This window comes from Aristolochia californica, unplaced genomic scaffold (genome assembly GCF_029961685.1).
Source record: "Aristolochia californica isolate CCGP_79_NKW_82.1479 unplaced genomic scaffold, dmAriCali1.0.hap1 SCAF_1, whole genome shotgun sequence".
NCBI lineage: Eukaryota > Viridiplantae > Streptophyta > Magnoliopsida > Piperales > Aristolochiaceae > Aristolochia > Aristolochia californica.
Window position 1 is genome coordinate 6,789,837 of NW_027181770.1, and position 24,313 is coordinate 6,814,149.

Genomic DNA, 24,313 nt, shown 5'->3' on the forward strand with positions numbered 1-24,313 from the left:
ATCCGCAGATGTATCTCTTCACCCTTGTACACCTTGCTCCTCAATGGCACAGTCCATGGCTTCTTCCAGGGCACTCGAGGCATCCGTGAGGGAGACCCCCTCTCCCTGCTCTTCTTCAACATCATTGCTGAATACTTATCCTTTATGTTCTACTCTGCTCGCAACATTGGTTGGCTAGAGGCCGTCTCTGATCAAAGTTTTTTTTGACATCCCCCTGCTCCAGTTTGAGATGACACCATATGCTTCGGCGTTGGCACTCTTGATCAGGTCTGTAACATTAAAGCCCTTCTTGGTCATTTTGAGATCACTTCTGGTCAGAAAGTTAACTAGGGAAAGTCGACCATTATGGGATATCATATTGATTCCCCCTTGCTTTAAATCATGGCAAAGACTTTGAGATGTTTGGTTGCAATTGCTCCCACATACTATCTAGGCCTCTCTCTTACTGACAACAGACCCTGAATGGGGCTATGGGCTCCGGTGATCGAACGGTTTGAACGTCGCCTCTCCACATGGAAGGATAGGATGCTCTCCAAAGCGGGTAGATTGATCCTCTTAAACTAATGCCTCGCAGGTATACCTAACTACTTTCTCTCTTTCCTGGCTTGTCCTGCTTCTATTAGCCGACGCATTGTCATGATCAAGAGACGTTTTCTGTCTTACTCTCATATCAGAAAGCAAGACTACAGTATTCATGAGCACAAGGCGAATCTGGCTTGGAAACTCTCAGTGCCAAGCAAAATCAAATTTTTCGTGTGGTCGGCCATCAGAGAACAAATTCTTACTTCGGACAACCTTCATAGAAAAGGCTTCACCGCCCTGATCTTTCTTGTCCCCTTTGTGGTGAGTGCAATGAGACAATGTAGCATGTTCTCTTTTGATGAAGATTTTTCAGAAGATTCGGCTCCAAGTGGGGCTACATTAGGACCTTTGTGGCACCTTTGAGATGGTTCGAGGGATTCACCTTCCTTGGCTGGGCAAGTTAATACTTTCGGTCTGTTTTGCGCATGTTCCATGGTGCATTTGGCTCGAGCGGAACAACCGGAGATTCAACTCCAAAACTAGCACCCCGGACAACACAGCTTCTCATGCCGTTGGCCTCATCTCGAGCTGGCTTCATAAAAGGAAGGATTTTGCCATCGGGTGCTTCCCTTCGGGAAAATTGTAATTTGATCACCCATATGTCTAGCCCTTGCAGAACTCTGAGTATGGCCATTTAGGATCCTCCCCCTTGCGACTGCATTAAGCAGAATTTTGATGGTAGTGCTATTGGCTGTCCTGGGCCGGTTGGAGCAAGCGGTGTGTTCATAGGTCACAATAAAAACCCTATTCTTTCTTATGCTGGTCCGGTGGGCATTGTCGATTCTAATACTGCTGAAGTTAGTGCTCTATTGTTCGATCTCCAAATCTTCAGGGATCATCTCCATGCCAAGTTAATCATTGAAGGTGACTCGAAGACTGCTATTAGTTGGTGTCCCAAAGACAACTCCCCCCCTTGGCGCCACTGGTTCATCATTGATAGTATTGCTGACATTGTATCTTCTACTCATTGTAATTGGAATCTCATTCCTAGATCAACCAACTCTTTGGCTGATAAATTGGCAAAATTCGGAACTTCCCAACAATCTCTCATTGTTTGGGAAGGCTTCCCTCCTTTGTAAATTGCTGTTTTGAGCTTTTGTCTTAATAAAAATCAACATCATTTAAAAAAAAATGAGACGTTTTCTGTGGCGTGGCACTGGAAATGAGTTTCACTATCACCTTGTCAGTTGGGATGAAGTGTGTAGGCCAAAGTCTTTGGGTGGGCTCGGGATCAGGCGCACCGAGGAAATGGGGCATGCTCTATTGCTCAAGTGGTTTTGGAAGCTCAACTCTTCCTCAAGGGCTTCTTGGAAGCCTATGGTTGCCTTCAAGCTTCGGCGTCTTGGAGATAGATGGATCACTGACGACAACTGTTGTCATCTCTCCCCCATCTAGAAGGCCATATTTCATTTGTTTTCCACTTTCCACACTACCATTCAATTCTTTTTTGGGGATGGCTCCAGTTTGCATTTTTGGACTAATTGGTGGTCGGGCGATGGCTCTCTTGCCTCGTCTTATCCACCTTTGCTTCAGCTCACCACCAACCGCGACTTATCTTTCTCTAACGCTTGGGGGAATGGTTCGTGCAATCTTTGCCTTAGACACACCCTTACTGATGAGGAAGCCATTTTTGTTTGTGGCTTGATTGATTGTCTTGGCAGTGTTATAGTCCGGCCTCAGACAGCTTACTAGACGATCTGGCTCAATGAAGACAGTGGGCGATTCTCGGTCTCCTCGGTCTCCTCGGTCTATTGCCATCTTATGGGATGGACTTGGCCACTTGCCCCCACCCGGTAGCTTTTGTTTGGCACCTCTCGGCCCCGCCCAAGGTGAAGTTTTTTCTCTGGAGTGCCTGCCGCAACAAGATCCTCACTGCAGACAACCTTATCAGGCGTGGTAACACCACTCCCGATCCTCTCTGCCCCTTATGCAGGACAGAGGCTGAAACTGTGAGTCATCTTCTACTCCACTGTGGCCCCCCCCTGGAAGGTGTGGACTTACATGATTGACATTATGGTCTCAACTTCTGCATCCCACTTGACCTGAGCACCATGTGTCATTTCTCTTCTGGGACCCGCCTTCCCTGCCCGGGCAAGCTTCTGTTGGCTGCTTACATTGCTTTCATCCCTTGGTGCCTTTGGAAGGAGAGGAACTCCAGATGGTTTGACTGTATTTTCTGCTTTGCTGTTGAGGTCTTCTACACCGCCACAGGGCTCATCTCTACATGGATTCGCACTCGGAAAGAATTCGCCTGCCGTCTCTTGTTCCCTGGTCCGCACCAACTGGAAGATTATTGCTTAGATGTCCGTCCCCTCTGCCCCTGCCGAGTTGTTGTTTGGGAGCCTTCTCCCACTGGTCATTATAAGCTGAATTTTGATCGTAGCGCTTTTGGGAACCCCGCTTTGGCTGGCTTTGGCGGGGTGATTTTTTATCTGGGCGGCACTGCCATACTCTCTTACTTTGGCCCTCTCGGAATTGCTGACTCAACCATTGCTGAGCTCTCTGGTCTCCTTCACGGCTTGCGTATTTTTCAGGACCGCTTCAGTGGTCCCCTTATTGTAGAGGGAGATTTCAAGGTCGTCATCGGATGCTGCTCCACCTCATCCATCCCCCCATGGCGTCACTGGCAGATTTTTCTTGATATTTTGGACATTGTATATACCATTTCTTGTACTTGGTCTCATGTACTTAGATCAGCCAATTCGGCTGCTAATTTGTGTGCTAAACTAGGCCTCCCTTGATGTATCTTCCATTTCTTTGAAATAAAATTATCATCATTTCAAAAAAACAAAAAAGAAGAAGTCCTGAACAGTGAAATTAATTGTTTGTTATTTTTTCATTCTCGATTTCCTTTCATCCTTGATGTTCTCTGTTTCATATAATATGCCAGCCCATCTCTACACTGCAAGCTCCCTCCCTAGTTCCTATCTTTAGCCTTCCTCTCTTATATCTTGTTTTGATGACATCTTTGTTTCCATTGAATACGGTTATGGCCACCTGGGATCCTCCCCCTTACGACTGCACCAAACTCAATTTTGATGGCAGTACTTTAGGTTGTCCTGGGCCGGCTAGAGCTGGTGGTGTTTTCAGAGACAGCAGTGGAGACCCTATTCTATCCTATGCAGGGCCGGTGGGTATTGCTGATTCAAATACTGCTGAAGTGAGTGCTCTTCTATTCGACCTCCAAATCTTTAAAGAGCGGCTTCATGGCAAGCTGATTATCGAAGTCGACTCAAAGACTGTCATCAGCTGGTGTTCAAAAGATAGCTCGACTCCTTGGCGCCACTGGCCAATCACTGATTGTATTGCTGACATTGTGTCATTCATTCATTGCAATTGGAACCTCATTCCTAGATCAGCCAATTCTTTGGCTGATAAATTGGCTAAATTTGGAACCTCCCATCAATCTTTCATTGTTTGGGAAGGTTTCCCCTCTTGTAATCTGCTCGTTTGAGCTCTAATAATAAAATTCAGCATCATTTAAAAATATATATATAAATTATAAGCCAATTTACATATCCTCCTATGCAACTTGGGTGCACATAAGTTATGTGGTAGTGGTATACCCAAGAAAAGACAAGGGTTGCTCATTGTGCAAGTACATATGGATTTAGTATCCTATGTTGCTGAAGAATACTAGTTATATGAGGAATTGTATTCTGTAGACATTCTTGCATCCTACTCAAACTAGGATTCCTTCATTTAACAAGATTAGAAATAAATTAGTGAAGAGTTGAGATGGTTATCGACCTCACTCCTCTCTCCTTTATATGACCCTAGAACCCAACACTTTTATTCATTCATACTGTGGGAGGATTTCATTTCCTTACTAATGGGAGGATTTAATTTCCTTACTAAAAGTTGTAACTGAGTAATTTTACCCCTTGTTTCCTCCATTTTGTTTGGTCTTATATTTCCCCATCACCATACTCTATTACTGACTCTTGTGCTAAGTTAGAAACCTCCCTGCAATCTTTGTTGTAAGGGGAGGGCTCCCTTAATGTATTTTCTGTTTTCCTTTGTTTGCAATAAAATCATCACCTTTTAAAAAAAGTGGGATAATTTTAATCTGCTATTACAGATAGAAGAAAATCTGGAGGTGAAGCGGGTGGTAATAGGAACTCGGAAGTACTTGCAGGATATGCTTCAAATTGTTGAGTTAGACACCAAAATGCTATCTACATTGTTAGTGGTATATTAACATTAGCTGGATTTTATTGTTCAAAGTGAAGGGCTATATGTCCTCGTACTTTCATTGACATTATTGGCATTTAAAATCTTATGCAGATCACTGATGCTATCTATGCTTGGGGCTATATTGAAAGTTTCATTAAACGCTTATGGCAGAAGATAGAAACTGATTCATCCATTGTACTCAATCTACATTCTTTCTTTCTCAAATTTCGGCCATTGGTAGATGTACCGATATTGCGCATTTGTCAAAATCACAGGTTCTAATGTCAGCACATTGGTGCTCCCAAATTACTTATTCAGCTTTATTTTTAGTTTTATGAATGTTATCATTGTGTCATGTAGTGGATGTTTTGTTACTGCTTGATCAGAGGCATTGTGGAAATTCTTGAGTTGGCTTCAAACTTTTACTGTGTTGTTAGTTTGACATTGTTTATTGTAATGTCAGTGAGGCATCAAAATGTCTGGCTAATTTGGAGAAGGAAGGAAAAGGAGAGAGCTTGCTTGTTGCTCTTTGTTTTGCTTTAATAAAACTTCTCTTTTCTCAAAAAAAAAAAAAAAAAAAAAAGAAAGAAAAAAAAGTAGGGATTGGAAAGGGCAAAAGAGGCCTGATAATACGAGTGATTGCTGAAGTATTTATAAGAGAGGCATGTATTATGAGCTATCAAGGAGGAAGAGACTTAAATAATGATGGAAAGTTTCTTCTGCTTTTTGATTTACATTTTGGCTTCCTAAAGGAGGCCATATAAATGATGGGTTTTTGAGTTGACTTTATATTATTAAGCAACAAACCATTTAAATTTGTATCTGGAAAGGAACGTGATGGGTCATAAGTTTGAGCTTCACTAACTTGTTTGTAAATCCATCTAGTCATAACCAATCCAAATGAGCCCGAAAAGATAGATAGTTACTAACCTGATTTGCAGAAGTTGGAGACATTGTTAGCGCAGTGTTTTTGGTCATCTGTGTCTGGTGCAGCTGGTAATTCTATAAGTCTGATCTAGATATCTTCTCAACCATAGAAGTTGAGAAGTAGAACTATTTCCACTTCTTCAGTGCTGCTATTGAAGTTATCAGACGGTGATAGATTCATCTAATCCATTTATAAGAAACAACTGGCAGCTTTTTATGTTGGGGATGTATGAGTTTTTGCGTCAGTGTCAACATAATTGTATGCACTTGGTTTTTGGTTATCATTGTTTTTTTTTTTTTTTTTAGAAATGATGCTGATTTTTATTAAAACAAAAGCTCAAAAGAGCAATTTACAAAGGAGGGAAGCCTTCCCAAACAATGAGAGGTTACTGGGAAGCTCCGAATTTTGCCAATTTATCAGCCAAAGAGTTGGCTGATCTAGGAATGAGATTCCAATTACAATTAGTAGAAGATACAATGTCAGCAATACTATCAGTGATGGGCCAGTGGCGCCAAGGGGGGAAGTTGTCTTTGGAACACCAACTAATAACCGTCTTCAAGTCGCCTTCAATTATTAACTTGCCATGGAGACGATCCCTGAAGATTTGGAAGCCGAATAGTAGAGCACCAACTTCAGTAGTATTAGAATCGGAAATGCCCACCGGCCCAGCAGAAGAAAGAATAGGGTCTCCATTGTGACCTCTGAACACACCACCTGCTCCAACCGGCCCAAGACATTCAATAGCACTACCATCAAAATTCAGCTTAATGCAGTCACAAGGGGGGGAGGGGATCGCAGATAGCCATACTCGGAATTCTGCTGGGGCCTGACATATGAGCGATCAAATTCCTCCCGAAGGGAAACCCCCGATAGAGTGGTAAAATCATTCATTGTATGAAGCCAGCTCAAGATGAGGCCAACGACATGAGAAGCCGAGTTTTCCGGGGTGCTAGCTTTGGAATTGAATCTTTGGTTGTTTCGCTCGAGCCAAATGCACCATGGAACATGCGCAAGACAGGCCGAAAGTATTAACTTGCCCAGCCGAGGAAGAAGAATCCCTCAAACCATCAAAAGATCCTGATGTAGCCCCACTTGGAGCCCCATTTTTTGAAAAATCTTCATCCAAACTTGCCACAAAAATCCACAGTGTAAGAGGACATGCTGGATTGTCTCTTTGCACTCACGTCAAAGGGGACAAGAAATATCGAGGCGGTGAAGCCTCTTCTATGAGAGTTGTCTCAAGTAAGAATTTGTTCTTTGATGGCTGACTACACGAAAAATTTGATTGTGCTTAGCATTTCTAAGCCAGATTTGTCTTGCGCTCATGAATAATGTAATCTTGCTTTTTGATATGAGAGTAAGCCGTAGTGATAGTGAATCAGCCATTATTACTGGGCTTCCATCAGCTTATCATCTGAGTGCTCCCGGATAATAGTATTGCTGAGTCTGGTAAGGAGAGAGCAAAACGGCAACGATTCCTCATCATTTAATCCCCGGCAGAACGGGAGACTCCACGAGTGATCACTCCATGAATCAGCCACAGAGCAAGAGGGGTCGCTTGCCATCCTATACAGCCCTGGGAAGTCTTCCAAGAAGGATCGGGGGCCACACCATTCGTCCGACCAGAAGAGAAGGGTCCTTCCATTGCCTGTGTAAAACGAGGTAGCATCTTTGAATACTTGAAGGAGCTTGAAAATTGATTTCCATATCGGGGATAGGAGGTGAGCGGCGCCACCCTCTCTCCACCAGGCACCTGAAAACTGAAGGTAGAATTTCACCATATTCCTCCATAAACTGTTATGCTTGTTGTTGAAATTCCAAATCCATTTGAGCATAGGAGCTTTGTTCATTTCTCTTGTAGGCCGGATGCCCAATCCTCCTCTATTATGAGGCATGCAAATATCCTTCCAACTAACCAAATGGTATCTGAAGGTGTCTTCTGAACCTCTCCATAGAAATCATCGATGTATGACATCAATTTTGGAGCAAACGGAGGTTGGACAGTGTATGAATGATAACAGATAATTTGGTAGCCCAAGCCAGACAAGACTTGTGGAGAGTGAGAGGCCCCGTTGTTGATAAGAGTTTACCCCTCCAAGTGGCTAACCTCTTTTCAAATTTCTCAATGGGGGGGGGGGGGAGACCATAGTGATGCCGAAGGTTGAGAATAGCCCAAGATATGTAGTTGGCATATTTCCCACAGAGCATCCCAGATAGTCCGCCATATCCCGAAGCCCAGCTGGATCAATGTGATAGCCAAGAAGATTGGTTTTCCCCAGTTTATGTTCTGACCAGAAGCCAATTCAAATAATCCTAGCACGACACGCAATTTTTTGATCTGATCCATAGTACCAACCCTGAAGCAAATAATATCATCCGCAAACTAGAGAATCAGATATCAAAGGCTGTGCAATCTGTCATGGGGAGGAGCCATCTCATGTTCTTGGCCGAGTAGATCAAGGCGGATAGATATTTTGCTACCATGTTGAATACCAAGGGGGAGAGGGGGTTTCCCTATCTGATTCCTCTGGTTCCCTTAAAATACCCACAAATTGTTCTATTGAGAAGGACGGAGTAGCTTGCAGAGGAGATGCAGCTTTGGATCTAGAAGCGCCATTTTCCCCCGAATCCCATCTTCCCCAGGAGGGTGTCCAAAAACTTCCAGTTAACTCTATCAAATGCCTTTTCAAAGTTAAGCTTGAGGATGAATCTTGGGAGCTTTCGAACCTTGAAATGATGACTAAGTTCATGACATGCCATGGCTAAATTTCCCGACTAGAGAAGGGGAGCTCAATGAGACTAGCTGCAATTGATGGAATAACCTAGAGGTTAACCCTTTGGAAGAAGGGGCGGATTGGCTGGTGATCACAGTATAAATCTGCAAAAAAATTTACTAGTGAGTCGGAAATAAGGGCTCGGAATGAGGTGGTCTCACCGTTGGTGCTGAGCATGGCAATGCGGTTGGCCCTTCTTCGTGTAGAGGCGACTGCATGGAAGAATTTAGTATTAGCATCCCCATCGGACAGCCCATTTGAACCTTGCATGTTGCTTCCAATGCACTAACTCGTTGTGGGCGAAGGACTGTAATTGCCCTTGAAGGGCATACCTCTGAGAGACATCCGGAGGTGAGAGACCTTTGACTTCCTCCTCAGAGTCGAGAGCGGCTATCTGAGCAAGAGTATTGGTTCTCACAGCCGAGGAAGAGGCCCTCTTTTCGGAGGCCCAGGACTGCAACAATGGTTTCAACATCTTGAGCTTGATTGGGAAGGTCCACCCGCTCGGGTCAGCAACGGTTATATTCTCCCAAAAGGATTGGAGAGATAGATCAAAAGAGGGGTCCGCCATCCAATTATTGTTGAATCTGAAAGAGGGTTGGGGGGCAATTGCCAAAATGGGTATCAACCATTATCGGCCAATGATCAGAGATGACTCGATTGAGCACTTTGCCAAAGACATTGTTGTAGAGCTGAAGCCAATCATTTCTGGCTAAGAATCGGTTCAGCTTTGAGAGGACAGGGGGCTGCCTGCCATTTGACCAAGTGAAGGTATTCCTATATAGGGTAATCTCATCCAGGTCCCATCTGCTAATGAAGTCAGCAAATAGCCTCATGGAGGTTGTGATTGTCCGGGATTGCAGGGATTTCTCATGGTAGAAGCGAGTAACATTGAAGTCGCCCACAAGCATCAGAGGAATGGGCCGCATCTGACAAGTCCTCAATAAATCCTCCCAAAATAGGTGGCGCTCATGGTGTCTGGTAGGGCCGTAGATACCAACTAGGCACCAAATGTTCTCCAAACTTTTGTCTCGCAGCTTGATCACAACAACGATCCAGGGGCTATGGGAACGATTTATAGGAGGGTTTGTGGGGGGGGGGGGCGGGGGGGGGGGGGGGGGGGGGGTCACATTTGTTGGGAGGGGGCTGAGTCGAGAGGTGCAATTCGCAGAGCATTGACTGGCTGTGTGATTTCCCGAGGTTTGATTGTGCTTTCGGGAACCGCATCTCTAAAATCATCCATCTTAGCGATGCTGATACGGATCTAGTATTGCACTTTATCCACCATAACACATCTGAAATATTGCCCTTCACACGGGTGAAGAGGATTGATGAGGATCCGGGCCTCATCCAGACGGTGCCAGTGCTCCATGAGTGGTGGGTCCACAGCAATGATAGAGCCAAATTCATACATGACTCTCAAGAAGACAGTGTTCTGCCATAGCTCGGTAGGAAGCTCTGTAACAGTGACCTATTGGCCGTACTGGTTGGAGGGTGTCTAGGAGAGCCATTCTACGACCCTGATGATGCCTGAGCTGGTGTAGGGTATGAGGGCAAGAGCCGCAGAAGACTCCTGTTGGGTTCCGAAATGAACAAGCCAAGTTTGGAGACTGAGATAGGAGATTTTGGGAGTGTAAGGGAGGTGAAGTTTGTCAACCGGCCAGTGAAGAATGCTGGATTTGATGATGACGGGATGTTTGGACGAGAATGGAGCAAGTCAAAATTTTGCGCTTGTCATGGAGAAGGTTTGGTGGGAGCTGGATGATTTCGGATGTTTCTGTGGGAGCAGGGGGGCTGAGGTATGGTTTTAGGGCAAATTAGGAATTTTCGGGGAGGGAGTCACCGAGAAGAGGAAAATCGAGTCCTATGCCCAGAATTCACGGGATTTCTCAGTTTCCGTGGTAGCTTTCTGGAACTGAAGCCTGAAGTTGTGGATCGCTTCTACAGGGACGCAGATGAATGAGAGTTTTGATTCATCAGCTGAGGAGATACGGATCACCGGACCAGATTTTCGGATGACTCTCTTGACGGTAACTCTGCATTTTCTGTAGCTGAAGCGGAAAAGATTATTTCACTTCTTCCGGCGAGAGACCGCTGTCCAGCAAGCTTCGTAGTCTTCCGTCGGAGCCTCAGAAAGCTCGCCGGAACGGTGGTAGGACGGATCCGACCGTCTGTGGGTTTTTCTTCCTCGCCGTGAAGAGATATTTCTTCCATTTCTTCTCGTCGTAGCATTATCGCGTCTTCTACCGGCATCGTAAATGCTTGCGGTAGCCTTGCCTGAGTGGCGGTGGTCATCAGGAGTGGTCCGGTCGCCGACCGTACGGCCGAAGACCGTCTGGGGTGCTCTCTTTCTCATTTTGGGGTTTTGGTGCACGATACGATCGCTACCAGCGCACGATACGATCGTTAACCACGCAGGTTAGCAATCGGCGCATGTTAAGCGAAAAATCGCCTAAATTGCTCTCTTCTCGCTCTCGTTTTTTTTCCTCCCCAAAAGCACAGTGGTTATCATTGTTACTATTATCAGATTAAAAAAATTACACATTTTCCTTGATGGCCTTATTTTCTTTGGCTTAATTTATTCTTTTCTTGTCTCTATATTAAGTTTCATCTAATCCATTTATAAGAAACAACTGGCATCTTTTTATGCTTGGGATATATGAGTCTTTGTGTCAGTTTCAACATAATTGTATGCACTTGCTTTTTGGTTATCATTGTTAACTGTTGTCAGATTAAAAAATGTTAAGGAATAGTTCCATGTGGATTAGTGAGTACAAAGATCTTGAGTTTATTAGTTGGGAAAGTGGCTTCCTAAAATGGCTAGTCATTTTAGGAACATGGCTCAACCCAAAAAACTTATCATGGTATCAGAGCGCAATTTAACAAAAAAAATTACACATTTTCCTTGATGGCCTTGTCTGCTATTTGGCTTTATTTATTCTTTTATTGTCTCTATATTTAACTTTCCATTTCAATTTCTTTTGCTAAATTTTTTTTTTCTCATTTCTTTGTTTTACTGCATGAAATGCTGCTTATGTTTGATGCCTTTACTAGTTCTTACTTTTGATACCTCTCTAGTTTATTCATGAACTTCTTTTTAATTCGGACGTGCTTTTATGTTTTACAGTGAAGATATTCAATATGTGAAATCCTACTACTCATCAGAGTATGTAGCTTGTATAAGTGCAATGCTGCAGATTGTACCTGTGAGTTTGTGCAAAAATTTATAGTATTTAGAGTTGTTGATATCATTATCCTTTGCCTTGGTTTTCATTATCTCTCTTAAATAATACTGATTACATCATGCCAACGACTAAACTATCCTTACTACTAAGCCTACAAAGCTCGTAACTTTAATCATGTGACAATTATATCCTTTTTTTTGTTTAAAGAGAAATGTGATTTTATTAAGCCCAAAGAAAAAAGCTACAAAGAGGGATCCCTAACAATGAGAGATTCGATTTTAAAACTGTCTTTATAGAGTCGTATCGTGCGGCGTGCGATTTCAAAATCGGTAACATGCGCCAAACAGTAGCGATGCGAGAGAGAGTCCCCCCCCCCCCAACGATCATCATCCCCACAGCTAGCAACCGGACCACTCCCGATGGTCACAATCACTTCGATAGGGCTACCACAATCACTTCTGACACCGGCAGAAGACGCGATGATGCAGCGACACGCAGAATTGAGAGAGATTTCTCTTCACGGCAAGGAAGAAAATCTCACATAAGGTCGAAATCACCCAACCATCACTCCGGTGAGCCTTCTGAGTCTCCGACGGAAGACCAAGATGCCTATTGGACGACGGTATCCCGACGGAAGAAGTGGAATAACCTTTTCCGCTTCAGTTACAGAAAATGTGAAGTAACCATCGAGAGAGTCATTCGGAAATCAGGTTTGGTAATCCGAATCTTTTCAGCTGACGGATCGAAACTCTCCTACATCTGCATCCCAACAGAAGCGATCTCCAGCTTCATATTACAATTTCAGAGAGCGACCACTGAAACGGAAAGGTCCCGCCAACTCTGATCTCGGGATTCCATTTTCCTCTTCTCGGTGAGTACCTTCCGTGGTCGTCGGGAATGTCGGGTCACCCACCGAAGATGATCTTTCGTTTTGGCAAGAATATTTATCCCAAAGGCCACCAACTCATGTTTTGGTTGGAAGGAGCTAGCCGCAACCCTCCAGTGCTTCTCCCCGACGCTGGATCCAGTAGAAGATTTGTTACGGTCTCAGATCTAACACAACGATTCGTAAGGAAGAAGAGAGAAGAAAAGAAAATCAAGCCGAAGGGAAGCTTGAAAACCCTAGGTTCGTTAAGGAGAACACACACCCCCGAGCTCGTTTAGGTGAACTCAAACTGTTTGTTTAACCTAGATTCAGACTTCCCATTTTCCATTCCAATTCCCCTCTAAATAGGGTTCATGTCTACAAGGTTTAAGATAAAATTACAGATTTGCCCCTCCACGGCATTTAACTTAAAAAGCAAACTTAATGACTCAGTAACTGACTCCGCCAGAGTAATTGACTCAGCCCGGCGTCTGTATGACTCGGCCTGTTATTAGGTTCATAACATTACACCCCCCCTAGAGAACGAGCTTTTCCTCTAGCTTGAAAGTAGGGAGGCATGCCGAGACGTCACCACAGCTCCTCAAGTAGCCTCTGTGATAGCCACGTCAACCCACTGGACGACACAAGCGGCATAGTCAGGCCTTGCTCTTCCGTCCATTAGTCCTGGAATTGCGTGAAACAGCTTCCTCACTTTGGCCCTCATTTGCAAGGCTGCACTTCCCACACTTTTCATGGTCATGGTGGAGAACCAGTATGGAAGCATTGCACCCACCATCAACCCAACGAAGATTTTAGGTGTTAAATCCTCCCTTGTGGAAAATTCAGCACGACTCACCAAGGCACCCAAAAGAGCCAAAGACACTAGGGCGGCTGAACCCATGGCAACCCCCCTTCCACGAGCGGCAGTAGTGGTTCCCACGGCAGCAAGGGTATCCGTTCTTTTGCGTGGTGCTCAGCATTGCAAGAGTTGTCACCGCAATGCCATACATGGCAGCAAGGTTAACGTTGACAAAATTGCTGACAGCAATAGCAGAAATGGGAATAATGATAGACTTATATCCCAGATCAAGCCCGAAGATCACATTTGTCTCAGTGCCTGTCTGATAGGAATTAGCAACACCTTGCACAGGGCTGTCAGCATCTCTAGTGTAATACACTGTTGTGTATCCACTAAGGAGTCCAGCCCACAATCCAAAAGCAACACAGAAGAAGAAGTGCCAATTCTGAACTGGTTTCGCGACTCCAACTGCTGCCGTATGTCTTACTTTCTCATAAATGTTTGGTGCCCTTACTACACTCCCAGCCAAACCATGGGCATTTTGGAGTTTGGTATACGTCGCCATATCAGCAGGGACATGTACTATTGGCCTTTGCTTGTAGATATGTATTGTATAGCTCAAAGGATGGTCATGTTCATTCATGGGGCTTAACTTGATAAAATCTTGAACAAGGATTCCATACCTGATGATGGTCTCACAAACAGCAATATAATTTTTCTGTTGAAGTATTTTCTCCATCCGCAGACCACTATGGTTTAGGGCCGAGTTGGCAGCAGCAACGTCATTATACTTCTGCTGAGGGGACTCACGAAGAGCAATTAGTGCTCTATGGTGACTTGCTGTAGCAGCAGCAGAGAAGTTGGCATTTATTGCCTCTGCCAGTGGAAGCCTTCCTATTGAGATAGAGTGCTCCCTTGCCCCTTCTCTGCATGTAATGCTATCAACTACTTGGTGGCCTCTCCTGCCCCACCCAACTTCTCCATCTCCCTTACCAGCTTCAGCCCATGGCCTAGGTGTCTGCCCTGTAACTCTCCAGCAATCCTCACATTCCCCTTTTTAACAGGCCCTCTTAGTGTAGAAGGTAGGGTCTGCTTGCCGAACGTCTCTACCTGCTCCATGCTGGAAACTTCTGTTTCTACATTAACAGCCCTTGTGTGATCTGCCCCAACGGCTGCCTCATTAGCAAAATGCAGCATGTCCCCGGTAACCTCAGTAACCGGATTGAGCTGATTCCTATTTACTGCTGGCTGCCCAAGTTCATCCCGTGGTCCTTCACTTGTCTGTTCATACATTGCTGCTATGGCTCTACAAAAAATCAAAAACAATGCAGAGGGCACAATGGTCTTGTCGGCCAATTGGCATTGTGGATAATCTTTTATCATATCAACCAAACTATGTTGGAGGTCTGACTTGGCAGCAGCAATGTTGCTGGAATTGGGCTGAGAAGTTGGTGCAAAGACCACCCAATGATGTAGAGAAATTTGTGTTCCATTTTCAGACAAAGCATTCATCATACTGCCCATTATCATGTTGATCTCAAGCTTCATTTTAGCTCCATTACCAACCTCCCCCAAATAGCAAGATTTCTTCTCCATGACATCGACAGCAGGAACTGCTTCCTCATACAGCGCCTTCTCTCCAGCAGCAAGGATGACAAGCTGGCCATCTTCAGATGGTTTTTTACTACCTGAAACAGGGGCTGCAAGAAAATATCCACCCTTCTTTGTGATTTCCATCTCCTCAAAGGCACCTAGTGCTTCCACTGCGTTCCTGTTTTGGCAGAAGCCGATTATCATGGCGTGCCAAGAATCCCCCTTTCGACTGCCTCACCACTCACCCATCCCAGTCCCCCACATAAATTATTCCTGATCCCGATAGAATTTATTCCAAACCTCCAGCTCCTCCCCCCCCCCCCCCCCCCATCTTAACCACAGAAATAACTTCACCCATGCCCTCCTACAAATCACCCCCACACCCCTCAAGCTCCCCTCCAGATAATGGACTCTCTTCCTCCCTCACCTCCGAGAAATCCCCACCCCGAAAACTACCTCTCCAACGTAGAGGTCGGAAGTAGTGAGCGTGCTCCCCATGGTCGCACACAAAATCTTTCTCCTCCTTCACCTTCGAGAAATCCCCACCCCGAAAACTACTTCTCCGATGCAGAGTCCGGAACTAGTGAGCGTGCTCCCTGTGGTCGCACACAAAATCTTTCTCCTCCTCCCCTTGCCACCTACCAGTGCCAAAATAGAGGCCAACCCAAACAGCTTCTCCAGGGAGGACCTAGTGCTACCACCCGATATCCCCGTAATCCAGAGACGGGTGGCTTCATCCTTCCAGAGCCGAGTGAAAGAGCTCAAAAGTTTGTCTGCTCTCCAGACAGAATAGCATAAATACAACCCAAAAACTTGGGCCTAGATAGTGGAACTTGCCAAGGTGATGGGCACCGTCTTCATGGGGCCTCTCCTTGGAGATAACCATCCATCTGAGAAGTCAAAAAAGAAGAAAAATGATCAATGATTATTCTCTCCTAGAATGTCCGTGGAATTGGGTCCTTGTGTTGCCGCGCCTCCATTCGGGACCTCCTTTGCCTCTACCAAGGCAACTGTAGTTGTTCTTCAAGAAACCAAGGCGGCTTCTATTACCCTTGGCTATATCCATGAGTTGTGGCCCCTCAAGGAGCCTAATTGGGCTTCAGTGAATGCGGTGGGATCGGCTTGCGGCATCCTAATGGTGTGGGATACCAGTACCATAGAGATGCTTGATCGTTGTTGTGGCACATACTCCCTTGAAATCAAGCTGAGAGACAGGTTCAGGGAACATATGGTGCCTAGTGGATGTTTATGACCCTACCAAACACCATGAGCGCTACCTTTTTTGGGATGACCTCTTGAGAACTTGTCAGATGTGGCCTATTCCTCTGATGCTTGCAAGCGACTTCAACATTACCCGCTTCTGCCATGAGAAATCTCCATCATCTCGGAGAATCACAACCTCCATGAGGCTCTTTGTTGACTTTATTGGCTGTTGGGATCTAGATGAAATTACCCTATCTGGGAAGACATACACTAGGTTAAACGGCAGATAGCCCCCCCCCCCCCCCCCCCCCCCCCCCCCCTCTCTCTTCTTTCAAATTCAATAATACTTGGATGGCGGAACCCCTCTTTTGACCTCTCTATCCAGTCTTTCTGGGAGGAAATGACCATTGTTGGCCTGAGCGGACCTTCCCAATCAAGCTCAAGTTGTTGAAGCCATTGTTGCGGTCTTAGGCCTCCGCGAAGAAGGCCTCTTCCTCGGACGAGAGAGCCTCTGGCCTGGCTCTAATAGCCGCTCTAGACTTAGAGGAGGAGTCTAGAGGACTCTCTTCTTTGAAAGTCACTCAGAGGTATGCCCTTCAAGGCAACGAGCTCGTGCATTGGAAGCAAGATGCAAGAGCTGCATCTCCTCTCCAAGCTACTCCGTCCTTCTCAAAAGAACAATTTGTGGGTACTTTAAGGGAACCAGGGGAATCCGACAAGGAGACCCCCTTTCCCCCTTACTTTTCAATATGGTGGTAGAATATCTATCCCCCTTGATCTATTCGGCCAAGAACATGGGATGGCTCCTCCCCACGACGGACTGCATAACCTTTGATATTCTGATCCTCTACTTTGTGATTGATACTATTTGTTTCGGTGTTGGTACTATGGATCGGATAAAAAAAACTGCGTGCTGTTTTGGGATTATTTCAATTGGCTTCTGGTCAGAACGTAAACTGGAAGAAAACCACTCTTCTAGGCTACCACATCGATCCAGATGTGCTTCGGGGTATGGCTGACTACTTGGGGATACTTCTTCGGAAATTTGCTAGTTACATATGCAGGGCTCTTACTTTTTGACTCTCGGCCTTCGGCGTCGCTCTAGTCCCCTCTCATTGAGAAATTTGAGAAGAGACTAGCACTTGGAGGGGTAAGCTTCTATCTACAGCGAGGCGTCTCACTCTCCTAAAGTCTTGTTTGGCAGGACTGCCAAACTATCTGCTATCATTCATGCACTGTCCAACCTCCGTTTGCTCTAAGATTGACACCATCCGTCGGCGCTTTCTTTGGAGAGGATTAGAAGACACCTTCAAATATCATTTGGTTAGTTAGAAGGATATTAGCATGCCCCGCAGCGAGGGAGGATTAGGCATCCGGCCTATGAAAGCAATGAACAAAGCTCTTATGCTCAAATGGATTTAGAACTTCAACATCAAGCATAACAATCTATGGAGAGATATGGTCAGATTCTCCTTCAATTTTCGAGTGCCTAGTGGAGAGAGGGTAGCGTCACTCGCCTCCTATCCTCGATATGGAAATCAATTTATAAGCTCTTCTTAGTATTCAGAGATGCTACTTCCTTTCACACGGGCACTAGACGGACCGTCCTCTTCTTCCCTCTCTTATTCTTGATGGTTGGATTCTCATTTGTTTTGTTAAACCAAAAATTGACTTTGTCCTATTGTAACAATGTGTTTTTATTGTATTTTGTACATGTGTTTGGTTTAACCACAAACAAGTTACCTCCTATTTTGACATCAGAATGTTGTTGGGCTATTCTTGACATCAGAAGGGGTATAAGTGTCATAACCCCATGCCCTGGAAAATATACATCTCAGCAGACGTCACATTCTTTGAGAATACACTGTTTTCTTCGTCTAGTAAGATGTCCATGTCAGATATTGGTATTTCAGATCCCACTTCCTTTTTAGTGATTGAGGATGTACTTGTTGTGTCTAGCCCTTAGACAAGCTCCTGCATGCATCAATACGAAAAGAAACTGTTATTGCTGAAGAAGCTCTTCTTCCTTCGCAACACTTTCAGTAAGTGATGATTCTCCTACGCTTCATGATTTACCTATTGCTCTTTGAAAAGGGGTATGCATCTCTACTCGCTATCCAACATATAGGTCTTTGCCTCTTCCATTTCTTTGTGTATTCATAAGTCATTTCAGGAAGCTCTGTCATGTCCTTCATGGAAATAAGCTATGGATGAGGAGCTGAATGCCTTTATGACTAGGCAAACATTGGGTTTTATGTAACGCATTAATAGGACAATTGTGGTTGGCCATGTACTATTAAATACAATCCTGATGGAATTATAGAGAAGTATACAGTATTGTGGCTGGCCCCCTCGGTATTGCGGATTCTATGACGGCCGAGCTACACTGTCTTCTTAATGGGCTCCATGTTTTCTACGATCACTGTGATGGGCCCATTCACATCGAGGGAGACTCTAAGTGGTGATTTGCTGGTGTGAATATTCTTCAGAGCCCTCGTGGCATCATTGGGACACCTTTATTGAAATTATGGAAATTTTTAGTTTGTTTGATTGTTTTTGGTCTTACATCCTGAGATCAACAAATTTTGTGGCCGATTGTTTAGCCTAGCAATGAGCTTCCTTGCAATCTCTTGTTGTTAGGGGTTAGTTCCCCCTTTTCTCTTCGTTTCTTTTAATAATATCATCCTTCATAAAAAAAAATAGAGAAGTATACGGTGGATTGGTGGCCAAGGGGTACATGCAAGCATATAGGGTTAACCTTTTCTAGACATACACAGCAGTATTCCAATTAATTAATTTTTTTTTTTAAATTCTCATCTTTGTAGCAATCCAGAAGGGGCAATCACTGAGGTACAATGATCATAGGGTGGCTGAGAAAGTTTGTAAGTTGAAGCTATATGTGACCTTAAACAAAGTCTGGAGGCGTGGATTGAAAACTTCAACAAGGTAGTTATGCCCTTGTGATAGACACCATTGCCACCTTGAGTAGTTATATTATGTATCTCGAGTAGAAATTTGACAAGGTAGTTGTCCTTGTTAGTCGTCTCCTGCTTAGCAATCTGTGTAAACCATTACGTACCTAGTTTACCTTTGGTGTTTGGTGGTACACTAATTTTCATGTTATTTGGAGAGAGGGATATTTTTGTCCTTTTATTGTATTTTTACATAAAAAGTATATAGAAGAAAGATTAGGGGTTGAGCTGAGTCCTTTATCAAAGCTGCTGGGTCTCTGCAGCAGCCATTGACTCTCCAAAAGTCTTCTTCTTTGATTCCTCTTCTCCTCTCTCTTTCTCACCTTACATTCTCTTAATTTCACAAAGTAAAACAGTTTTCTTCCAACTAATTGGACAACAACCATGTCATGTTTTAACTCGTCAGTTATCTACCTTGCCATGTTCCAACTCATTGATCAACATCCTTGTCATGTTCTAACTCATTGATCAGCAACCTTGTCATGATCTAACCTACTCCTTTGAACAACCTTGTTGTACAGGAACTCTGTTTTCTTGGGTGCTGATTATGTTTTTCTTTTCTTGATTCTTTTTATTTGTTGTCCCTCTATAATATCTTTCTTATTCCAAAAACAAATCCAATTCATTGATCAAGATCTACTTCTTTGAACAATCTTGTTGTACGGAACTCTGTTTTCTTGGGTGTTGATCATGTTTTTCTTTTCTTGATTCTTTTTATTTGTTGTCCCTCTATAATATCTCTCTTATTCCAAAAAAAATCCAGAAAACTTGAATATCACTTACTTCAATCCCATGTATCTGACTAGTTTCAAACCCATGTAATAGCAGCAAGTTCTTTGCAATGTAAAAAATATCCTTCTTGACCGAATCATTTTGAGATGGTCTTTTTTTACTAGAGACTTGTTTTTAGTGATTGATCAAATGTTAAAACCTCTAGATTTGCGTTCTTCTAAACAACTTTGGTTTTGCTGCATACTAGCCTAAGTTTGCCTGCTGCTAATAATTTTTCAATTCTGTTTTAACTTTTGTAGATAATGCTGTTCAGAATCCTTAATGAGGAGATGGCAGGTATGGTGCAATCCACTCACGTTGCAAACCGCATTGAAAGAAAAGACCTTGAAGTTTCTCTTAAGGTATGATCTTGTTTGAGCTTTTATAATATTTGTGTTGTGTTAGCATTCTTATTTCCTTTTACTTCTAGTTGGTATTTGGAGATTCTTTAGATTTCTACTTCGTACAACAGTGATTTCTTTTCTTGATAATAATTCTAGAGTTCAATCTCATTGTATATAGTGGTATATCGGGGCTATTTCCTAAGTTTCAAAGGGTGGGAGGATCTGAAAGCAAAGAGTTGACAGGAGACACCCTCTTTGGCTAGATGGTCGGAGACCCTCCTTCCATTAATAGGAAATCATTATACAATTTGTTAAGGAGAGGGCATACTCCTAAACTCTCCACTTGTAGAGCCACAAAAGAGGGCCTACACCTAAAATTATCCACTTGTAGAGCCACAAAAGATAGCCTACATATGAGGGGGAGTGTTAAGGAATAGTCCCACATGGATTAGTGAGTACAAAGATCTTGAGTTTATTAGCTATGAAAGAGGTTTCCTAAGTTGGCTAGTCATTTTGGGATAGGCCTTGGACTTAACACGATTACAGTATCGGTTTTGTCATGTTTTTAAATTAAGGAATGTAGAACCTCCAGTTATACCCCCTATTAAAAAATGAATGGAAATGTAAAAGTAGTTTGACTATTTAACTATTTAGCAAATGTGCTTGCCAAGGAGGGAGCTACCCTACAATCGCATGTTGTCAGGGATCTGCTCCCTCCTCTTTTGTAATTTCTCTTGTGAATATAAATACATCTTTATAAAAAAAAAAAAAAAATTTAACAGTCATCACAAGTTGACTAAAAGTATTTGTTATGTTGTTTCATTTATCTCCTTTCATTGTCATTGTTACAAGATAAACTTCAACATCATCTGCTATACTTAATATAGAAGTACTATCCTATATTAAAAGAAGGAACTATAAATTATTTGATCTTGAGGTCTCCAAAACAGGATTGAACTTGTCCCTGTTTGACATGTTGAAGTTTATATTTTAAAGCTTCATTGGCACATAGAATGCTGTTTTTTGTTGTGACTGTGAGTTACTGTTTTTTATGTTTTTTGGACCTCATGAGCCTTGTTGAAACCATGGTGCTGTAGATGGGCAAACAACTAGTAGTTGCAAATGCAGTTGATAGGATATCTATATTGGCGAAGGTATGCTATATGCAACTATTTATGCTTTGCTTAACTTTTTGTTTTAAGATGACATAAATTTATGTTTGAATTAATCATCGCATGCATTACTAGTTCAAAACTATTTTTTTATTATTTTGGCAAAAATCAGTTGAATACGTTCTTTTTTGGCCCTGAACACAAAAACATACTTTTTTTATTTTTTGAAATGGTGATGATATTATTTCCAAGGAAAGCAAGAAAATACATCAAGAGAGGCCTCCTCTAACAACAAGAGATTGAAGGGAGGGACCCAATTTAGCACAAGAGTCACCAGCCTTATTGGCTGATCTAAGTACATGAGACTAAGTACATTAAATAGAGGAGACAATATCCATAATATTGAGAAAATGTTTCCTATGATGCTAAGGAGGGAAGGAAGCGGTGGAGCGCCATCCAAAGACAACTTTCAAGTCTCCTTCCACAATAAGTGGACTGCTGTAGTGATTTTGAAATATGCGGAGGTTGTGAAGAAGGCCCGAGAGCTCAGCTGTAGTCGAGTGCCTGGTGGAGAGAGGGTGGCGCCGCTCACCTCCTATTTCCGATATCGAAATCAATTTTCAAGCTCCTTTCAGTATTCAGGGATGCTACCTCGTTTCACACGGGCAATGGAAGGACCCTTCTCTTCTGGTCGGATGAATGGTTTGGCCCCTGATCCCTCTCGAAGGACTTCTTGGGGCTGCATAGGGTGGTTAGCGACCTCTCTTGCTCTGTGGCTAATTCATGGAGTGATTAGTCGTGGAGTCTCCCATTCCGTCGAGGATTAAATGATGAAGAATCGTTGGCTTTTTGCTCTCTCATTACCAGACTCAGTAGTACTATTATCCGGGAGCACTCAGTTGATAAGCTGATTTGGAAGCCCAGCAATAATGGCCGATTTACTGTTACTTTTGCTTACTCTCATATCAGAAAGCAAGAGTACAATATTCATGAGCACAAGGCAAATCTGGCGTGGAAACTCTCAGCGCCAAGCAAAATCAAATTTTTCATGTGGTCGGCCATCCGAGAACAGATTATTACTTTGGACAACCTTCATAGAAGAGGCTTCACCACCCCCGATCTTTCTTGTCCGCCTTGCGGTGAGTGCGAAGTGACAGTCCAGCATGTCCTCTTACACTGGATTTTCATGGCAAGTTTGGATGAAGATTTTTCAGAAAATTGGGCTCCAAGTGAGGCTTCATCAGGACCTCTTTGGCACCTTTGAGATGGTTCGAGGGATTCTCCTTCCTTGGCTGGGCAAGTTAATACTTTCTGCTTGTCTTGCGCATGTTCCATGTTGCATTTGGCTCGAGCGGAACAATTGGAGATTCAACTCCAAAGCTAGCACCTCGGACAACACAGCTTCTCATGCCATTGGCCTCATCTCGAGCTGACTTCATACAAAGAAGGATTTTGCCACTCTATCGGGTGTTTTCCTTCTTGAAAATTGGAATTTGATCGCCCATATGTTTGGCTCCTGCAGAACTCCGAGTATGGCCATTTGGGATCCTCCCCCTTGCGGCTGCATTAAACTGAATTTGATGATAGTGCTATTGGATGTCCTGGGCTGGCTGGAGCAGGTGGTGTGTTCAGAGGTCACAACGAAGACCTTATTCTTTCTTATGCTGGTCCGGTGGGCATTGTAGATTCTAATACTGCTGAAGTTAGTGTTCTGCTGTTTGGCCTCCAAAAATCTTCAGGGATCGTCTCCATGGCAAGTTAATCATTGAAGGTGAGTTAAAGACGATTATTAGTTGGTGTTCCAAAGACAGCTTTCCCCCTTGGTGCCACTGGTCCATCACTGATAGTATTGCTGACATCGTATCTTCTACTCATTGTAATTGGAACTCATTCCTAGATCAGCCAACTCTTTGGTTGATAAATTGGAAAAATTCGGAACTTCCCAACAATCTCTCATTGTTTGGGAAGACTTCCCTCCTTTGTAAATTGCTCTTTTGAGTTTTTGTCTTAATAAAAATCAGCATCATTTAAAAAAAAAAATCCTGGTTGGGGTTAGCAGAAATGGGGTTGACCAATGCATTTTGCATGTTGGACAATAGCAGAAAGGTATTCAGCAATGAGGGTGAAAAGAAAAGGGGACAACGGGTTGCCTTGTCTGATCCCCCGGGATGCGCTGAAGTGCCCACAAGATGTAGTGTTGACTAGAAGGGAGAAGGAAACATTGAAAATGCAATTGCACATCTAGAAGCCCCAACGAGTACTGAATCCCAGTTGGCCAAAAAGGTGGTGTAGTAGCTTCCATTCAACATGATCAAACGCCTTTTCAAAGTCAAGTTTAATGACCACTCTGGGGAGGTTAGCCCGCTTGGAGTCAAGGAGCTCGTGAGCTGCCAATGCTGTGTCCAGGATGTTACCAACGTGGTTTTTGCTGATTCATCATCATCCAGATTTTTTTTGGAAAGTTAAGCCAACAATCAGCCAGCATTCCAATACAATATTTTGGTTTTGGATCTTATCTGCATTATTTCCAGAATTTTTTTCGTTGGCACTGTTGATATCCCACCCACTGAATGGTAGAAACTCAATCGAGATTGAGATCTTATTTATGGAATCAACAACTAGCACTTTGATTGGTATCTTCGTTATTTCTGAAAATACATCTTTGGTATCTTATTGTTCAGCTAGTTCAGAAGTCGGAAATTTGCCAGCTGGTGGCAGATTGCAAACCTCTGTTTCATTCAAAGTCGGAAACTAGTTCGGAAAGTTCTCTCTAGATTGATCTTTTGTGTTGCGGCTGGAATAGCTGATCCTTCATTGGTCATCTCGCTAGTTATTTCCCATTGCCACTATGTTGTTGTTTCTGGACAACGAATAAACCTGTTGTCCCGCTCTGTTCGGAAGCCAACAATGCGGGGAAGATGAAGACACTGCTTCCAAATTAAAATACCGCCAAGTTAGGTAGCTATTGATTTTAATCCAAAACGTAACCCAACGACTCAAACTAGTGTT

General features: G+C 43.6%; 1 protein-coding gene across 3 annotated transcripts in view; it reads left to right on the plus strand.

Moving 5' to 3' along the window:
• Positions 1-24,313, plus strand: part of LOC137944241 (uncharacterized) — a 120,342-nt gene that overhangs the window by 67,600 nt on the left and 28,429 nt on the right. For all 3 annotated transcript variants that reach the window (XM_068789865.1, XM_068789874.1, XM_068789881.1), the window contains 5 exons: positions 4,664-4,774; positions 4,870-5,033; positions 11,588-11,666; positions 20,109-20,210; positions 21,290-21,346. In XM_068789865.1, the coding sequence (XP_068645966.1) occupies positions 4,664-4,774; positions 4,870-5,033; positions 11,588-11,666; positions 20,109-20,210; positions 21,290-21,346 (513 nt within the window). The remainder of the gene's footprint in view (positions 1-4,663; positions 4,775-4,869; positions 5,034-11,587; positions 11,667-20,108; positions 20,211-21,289; positions 21,347-24,313) is intronic.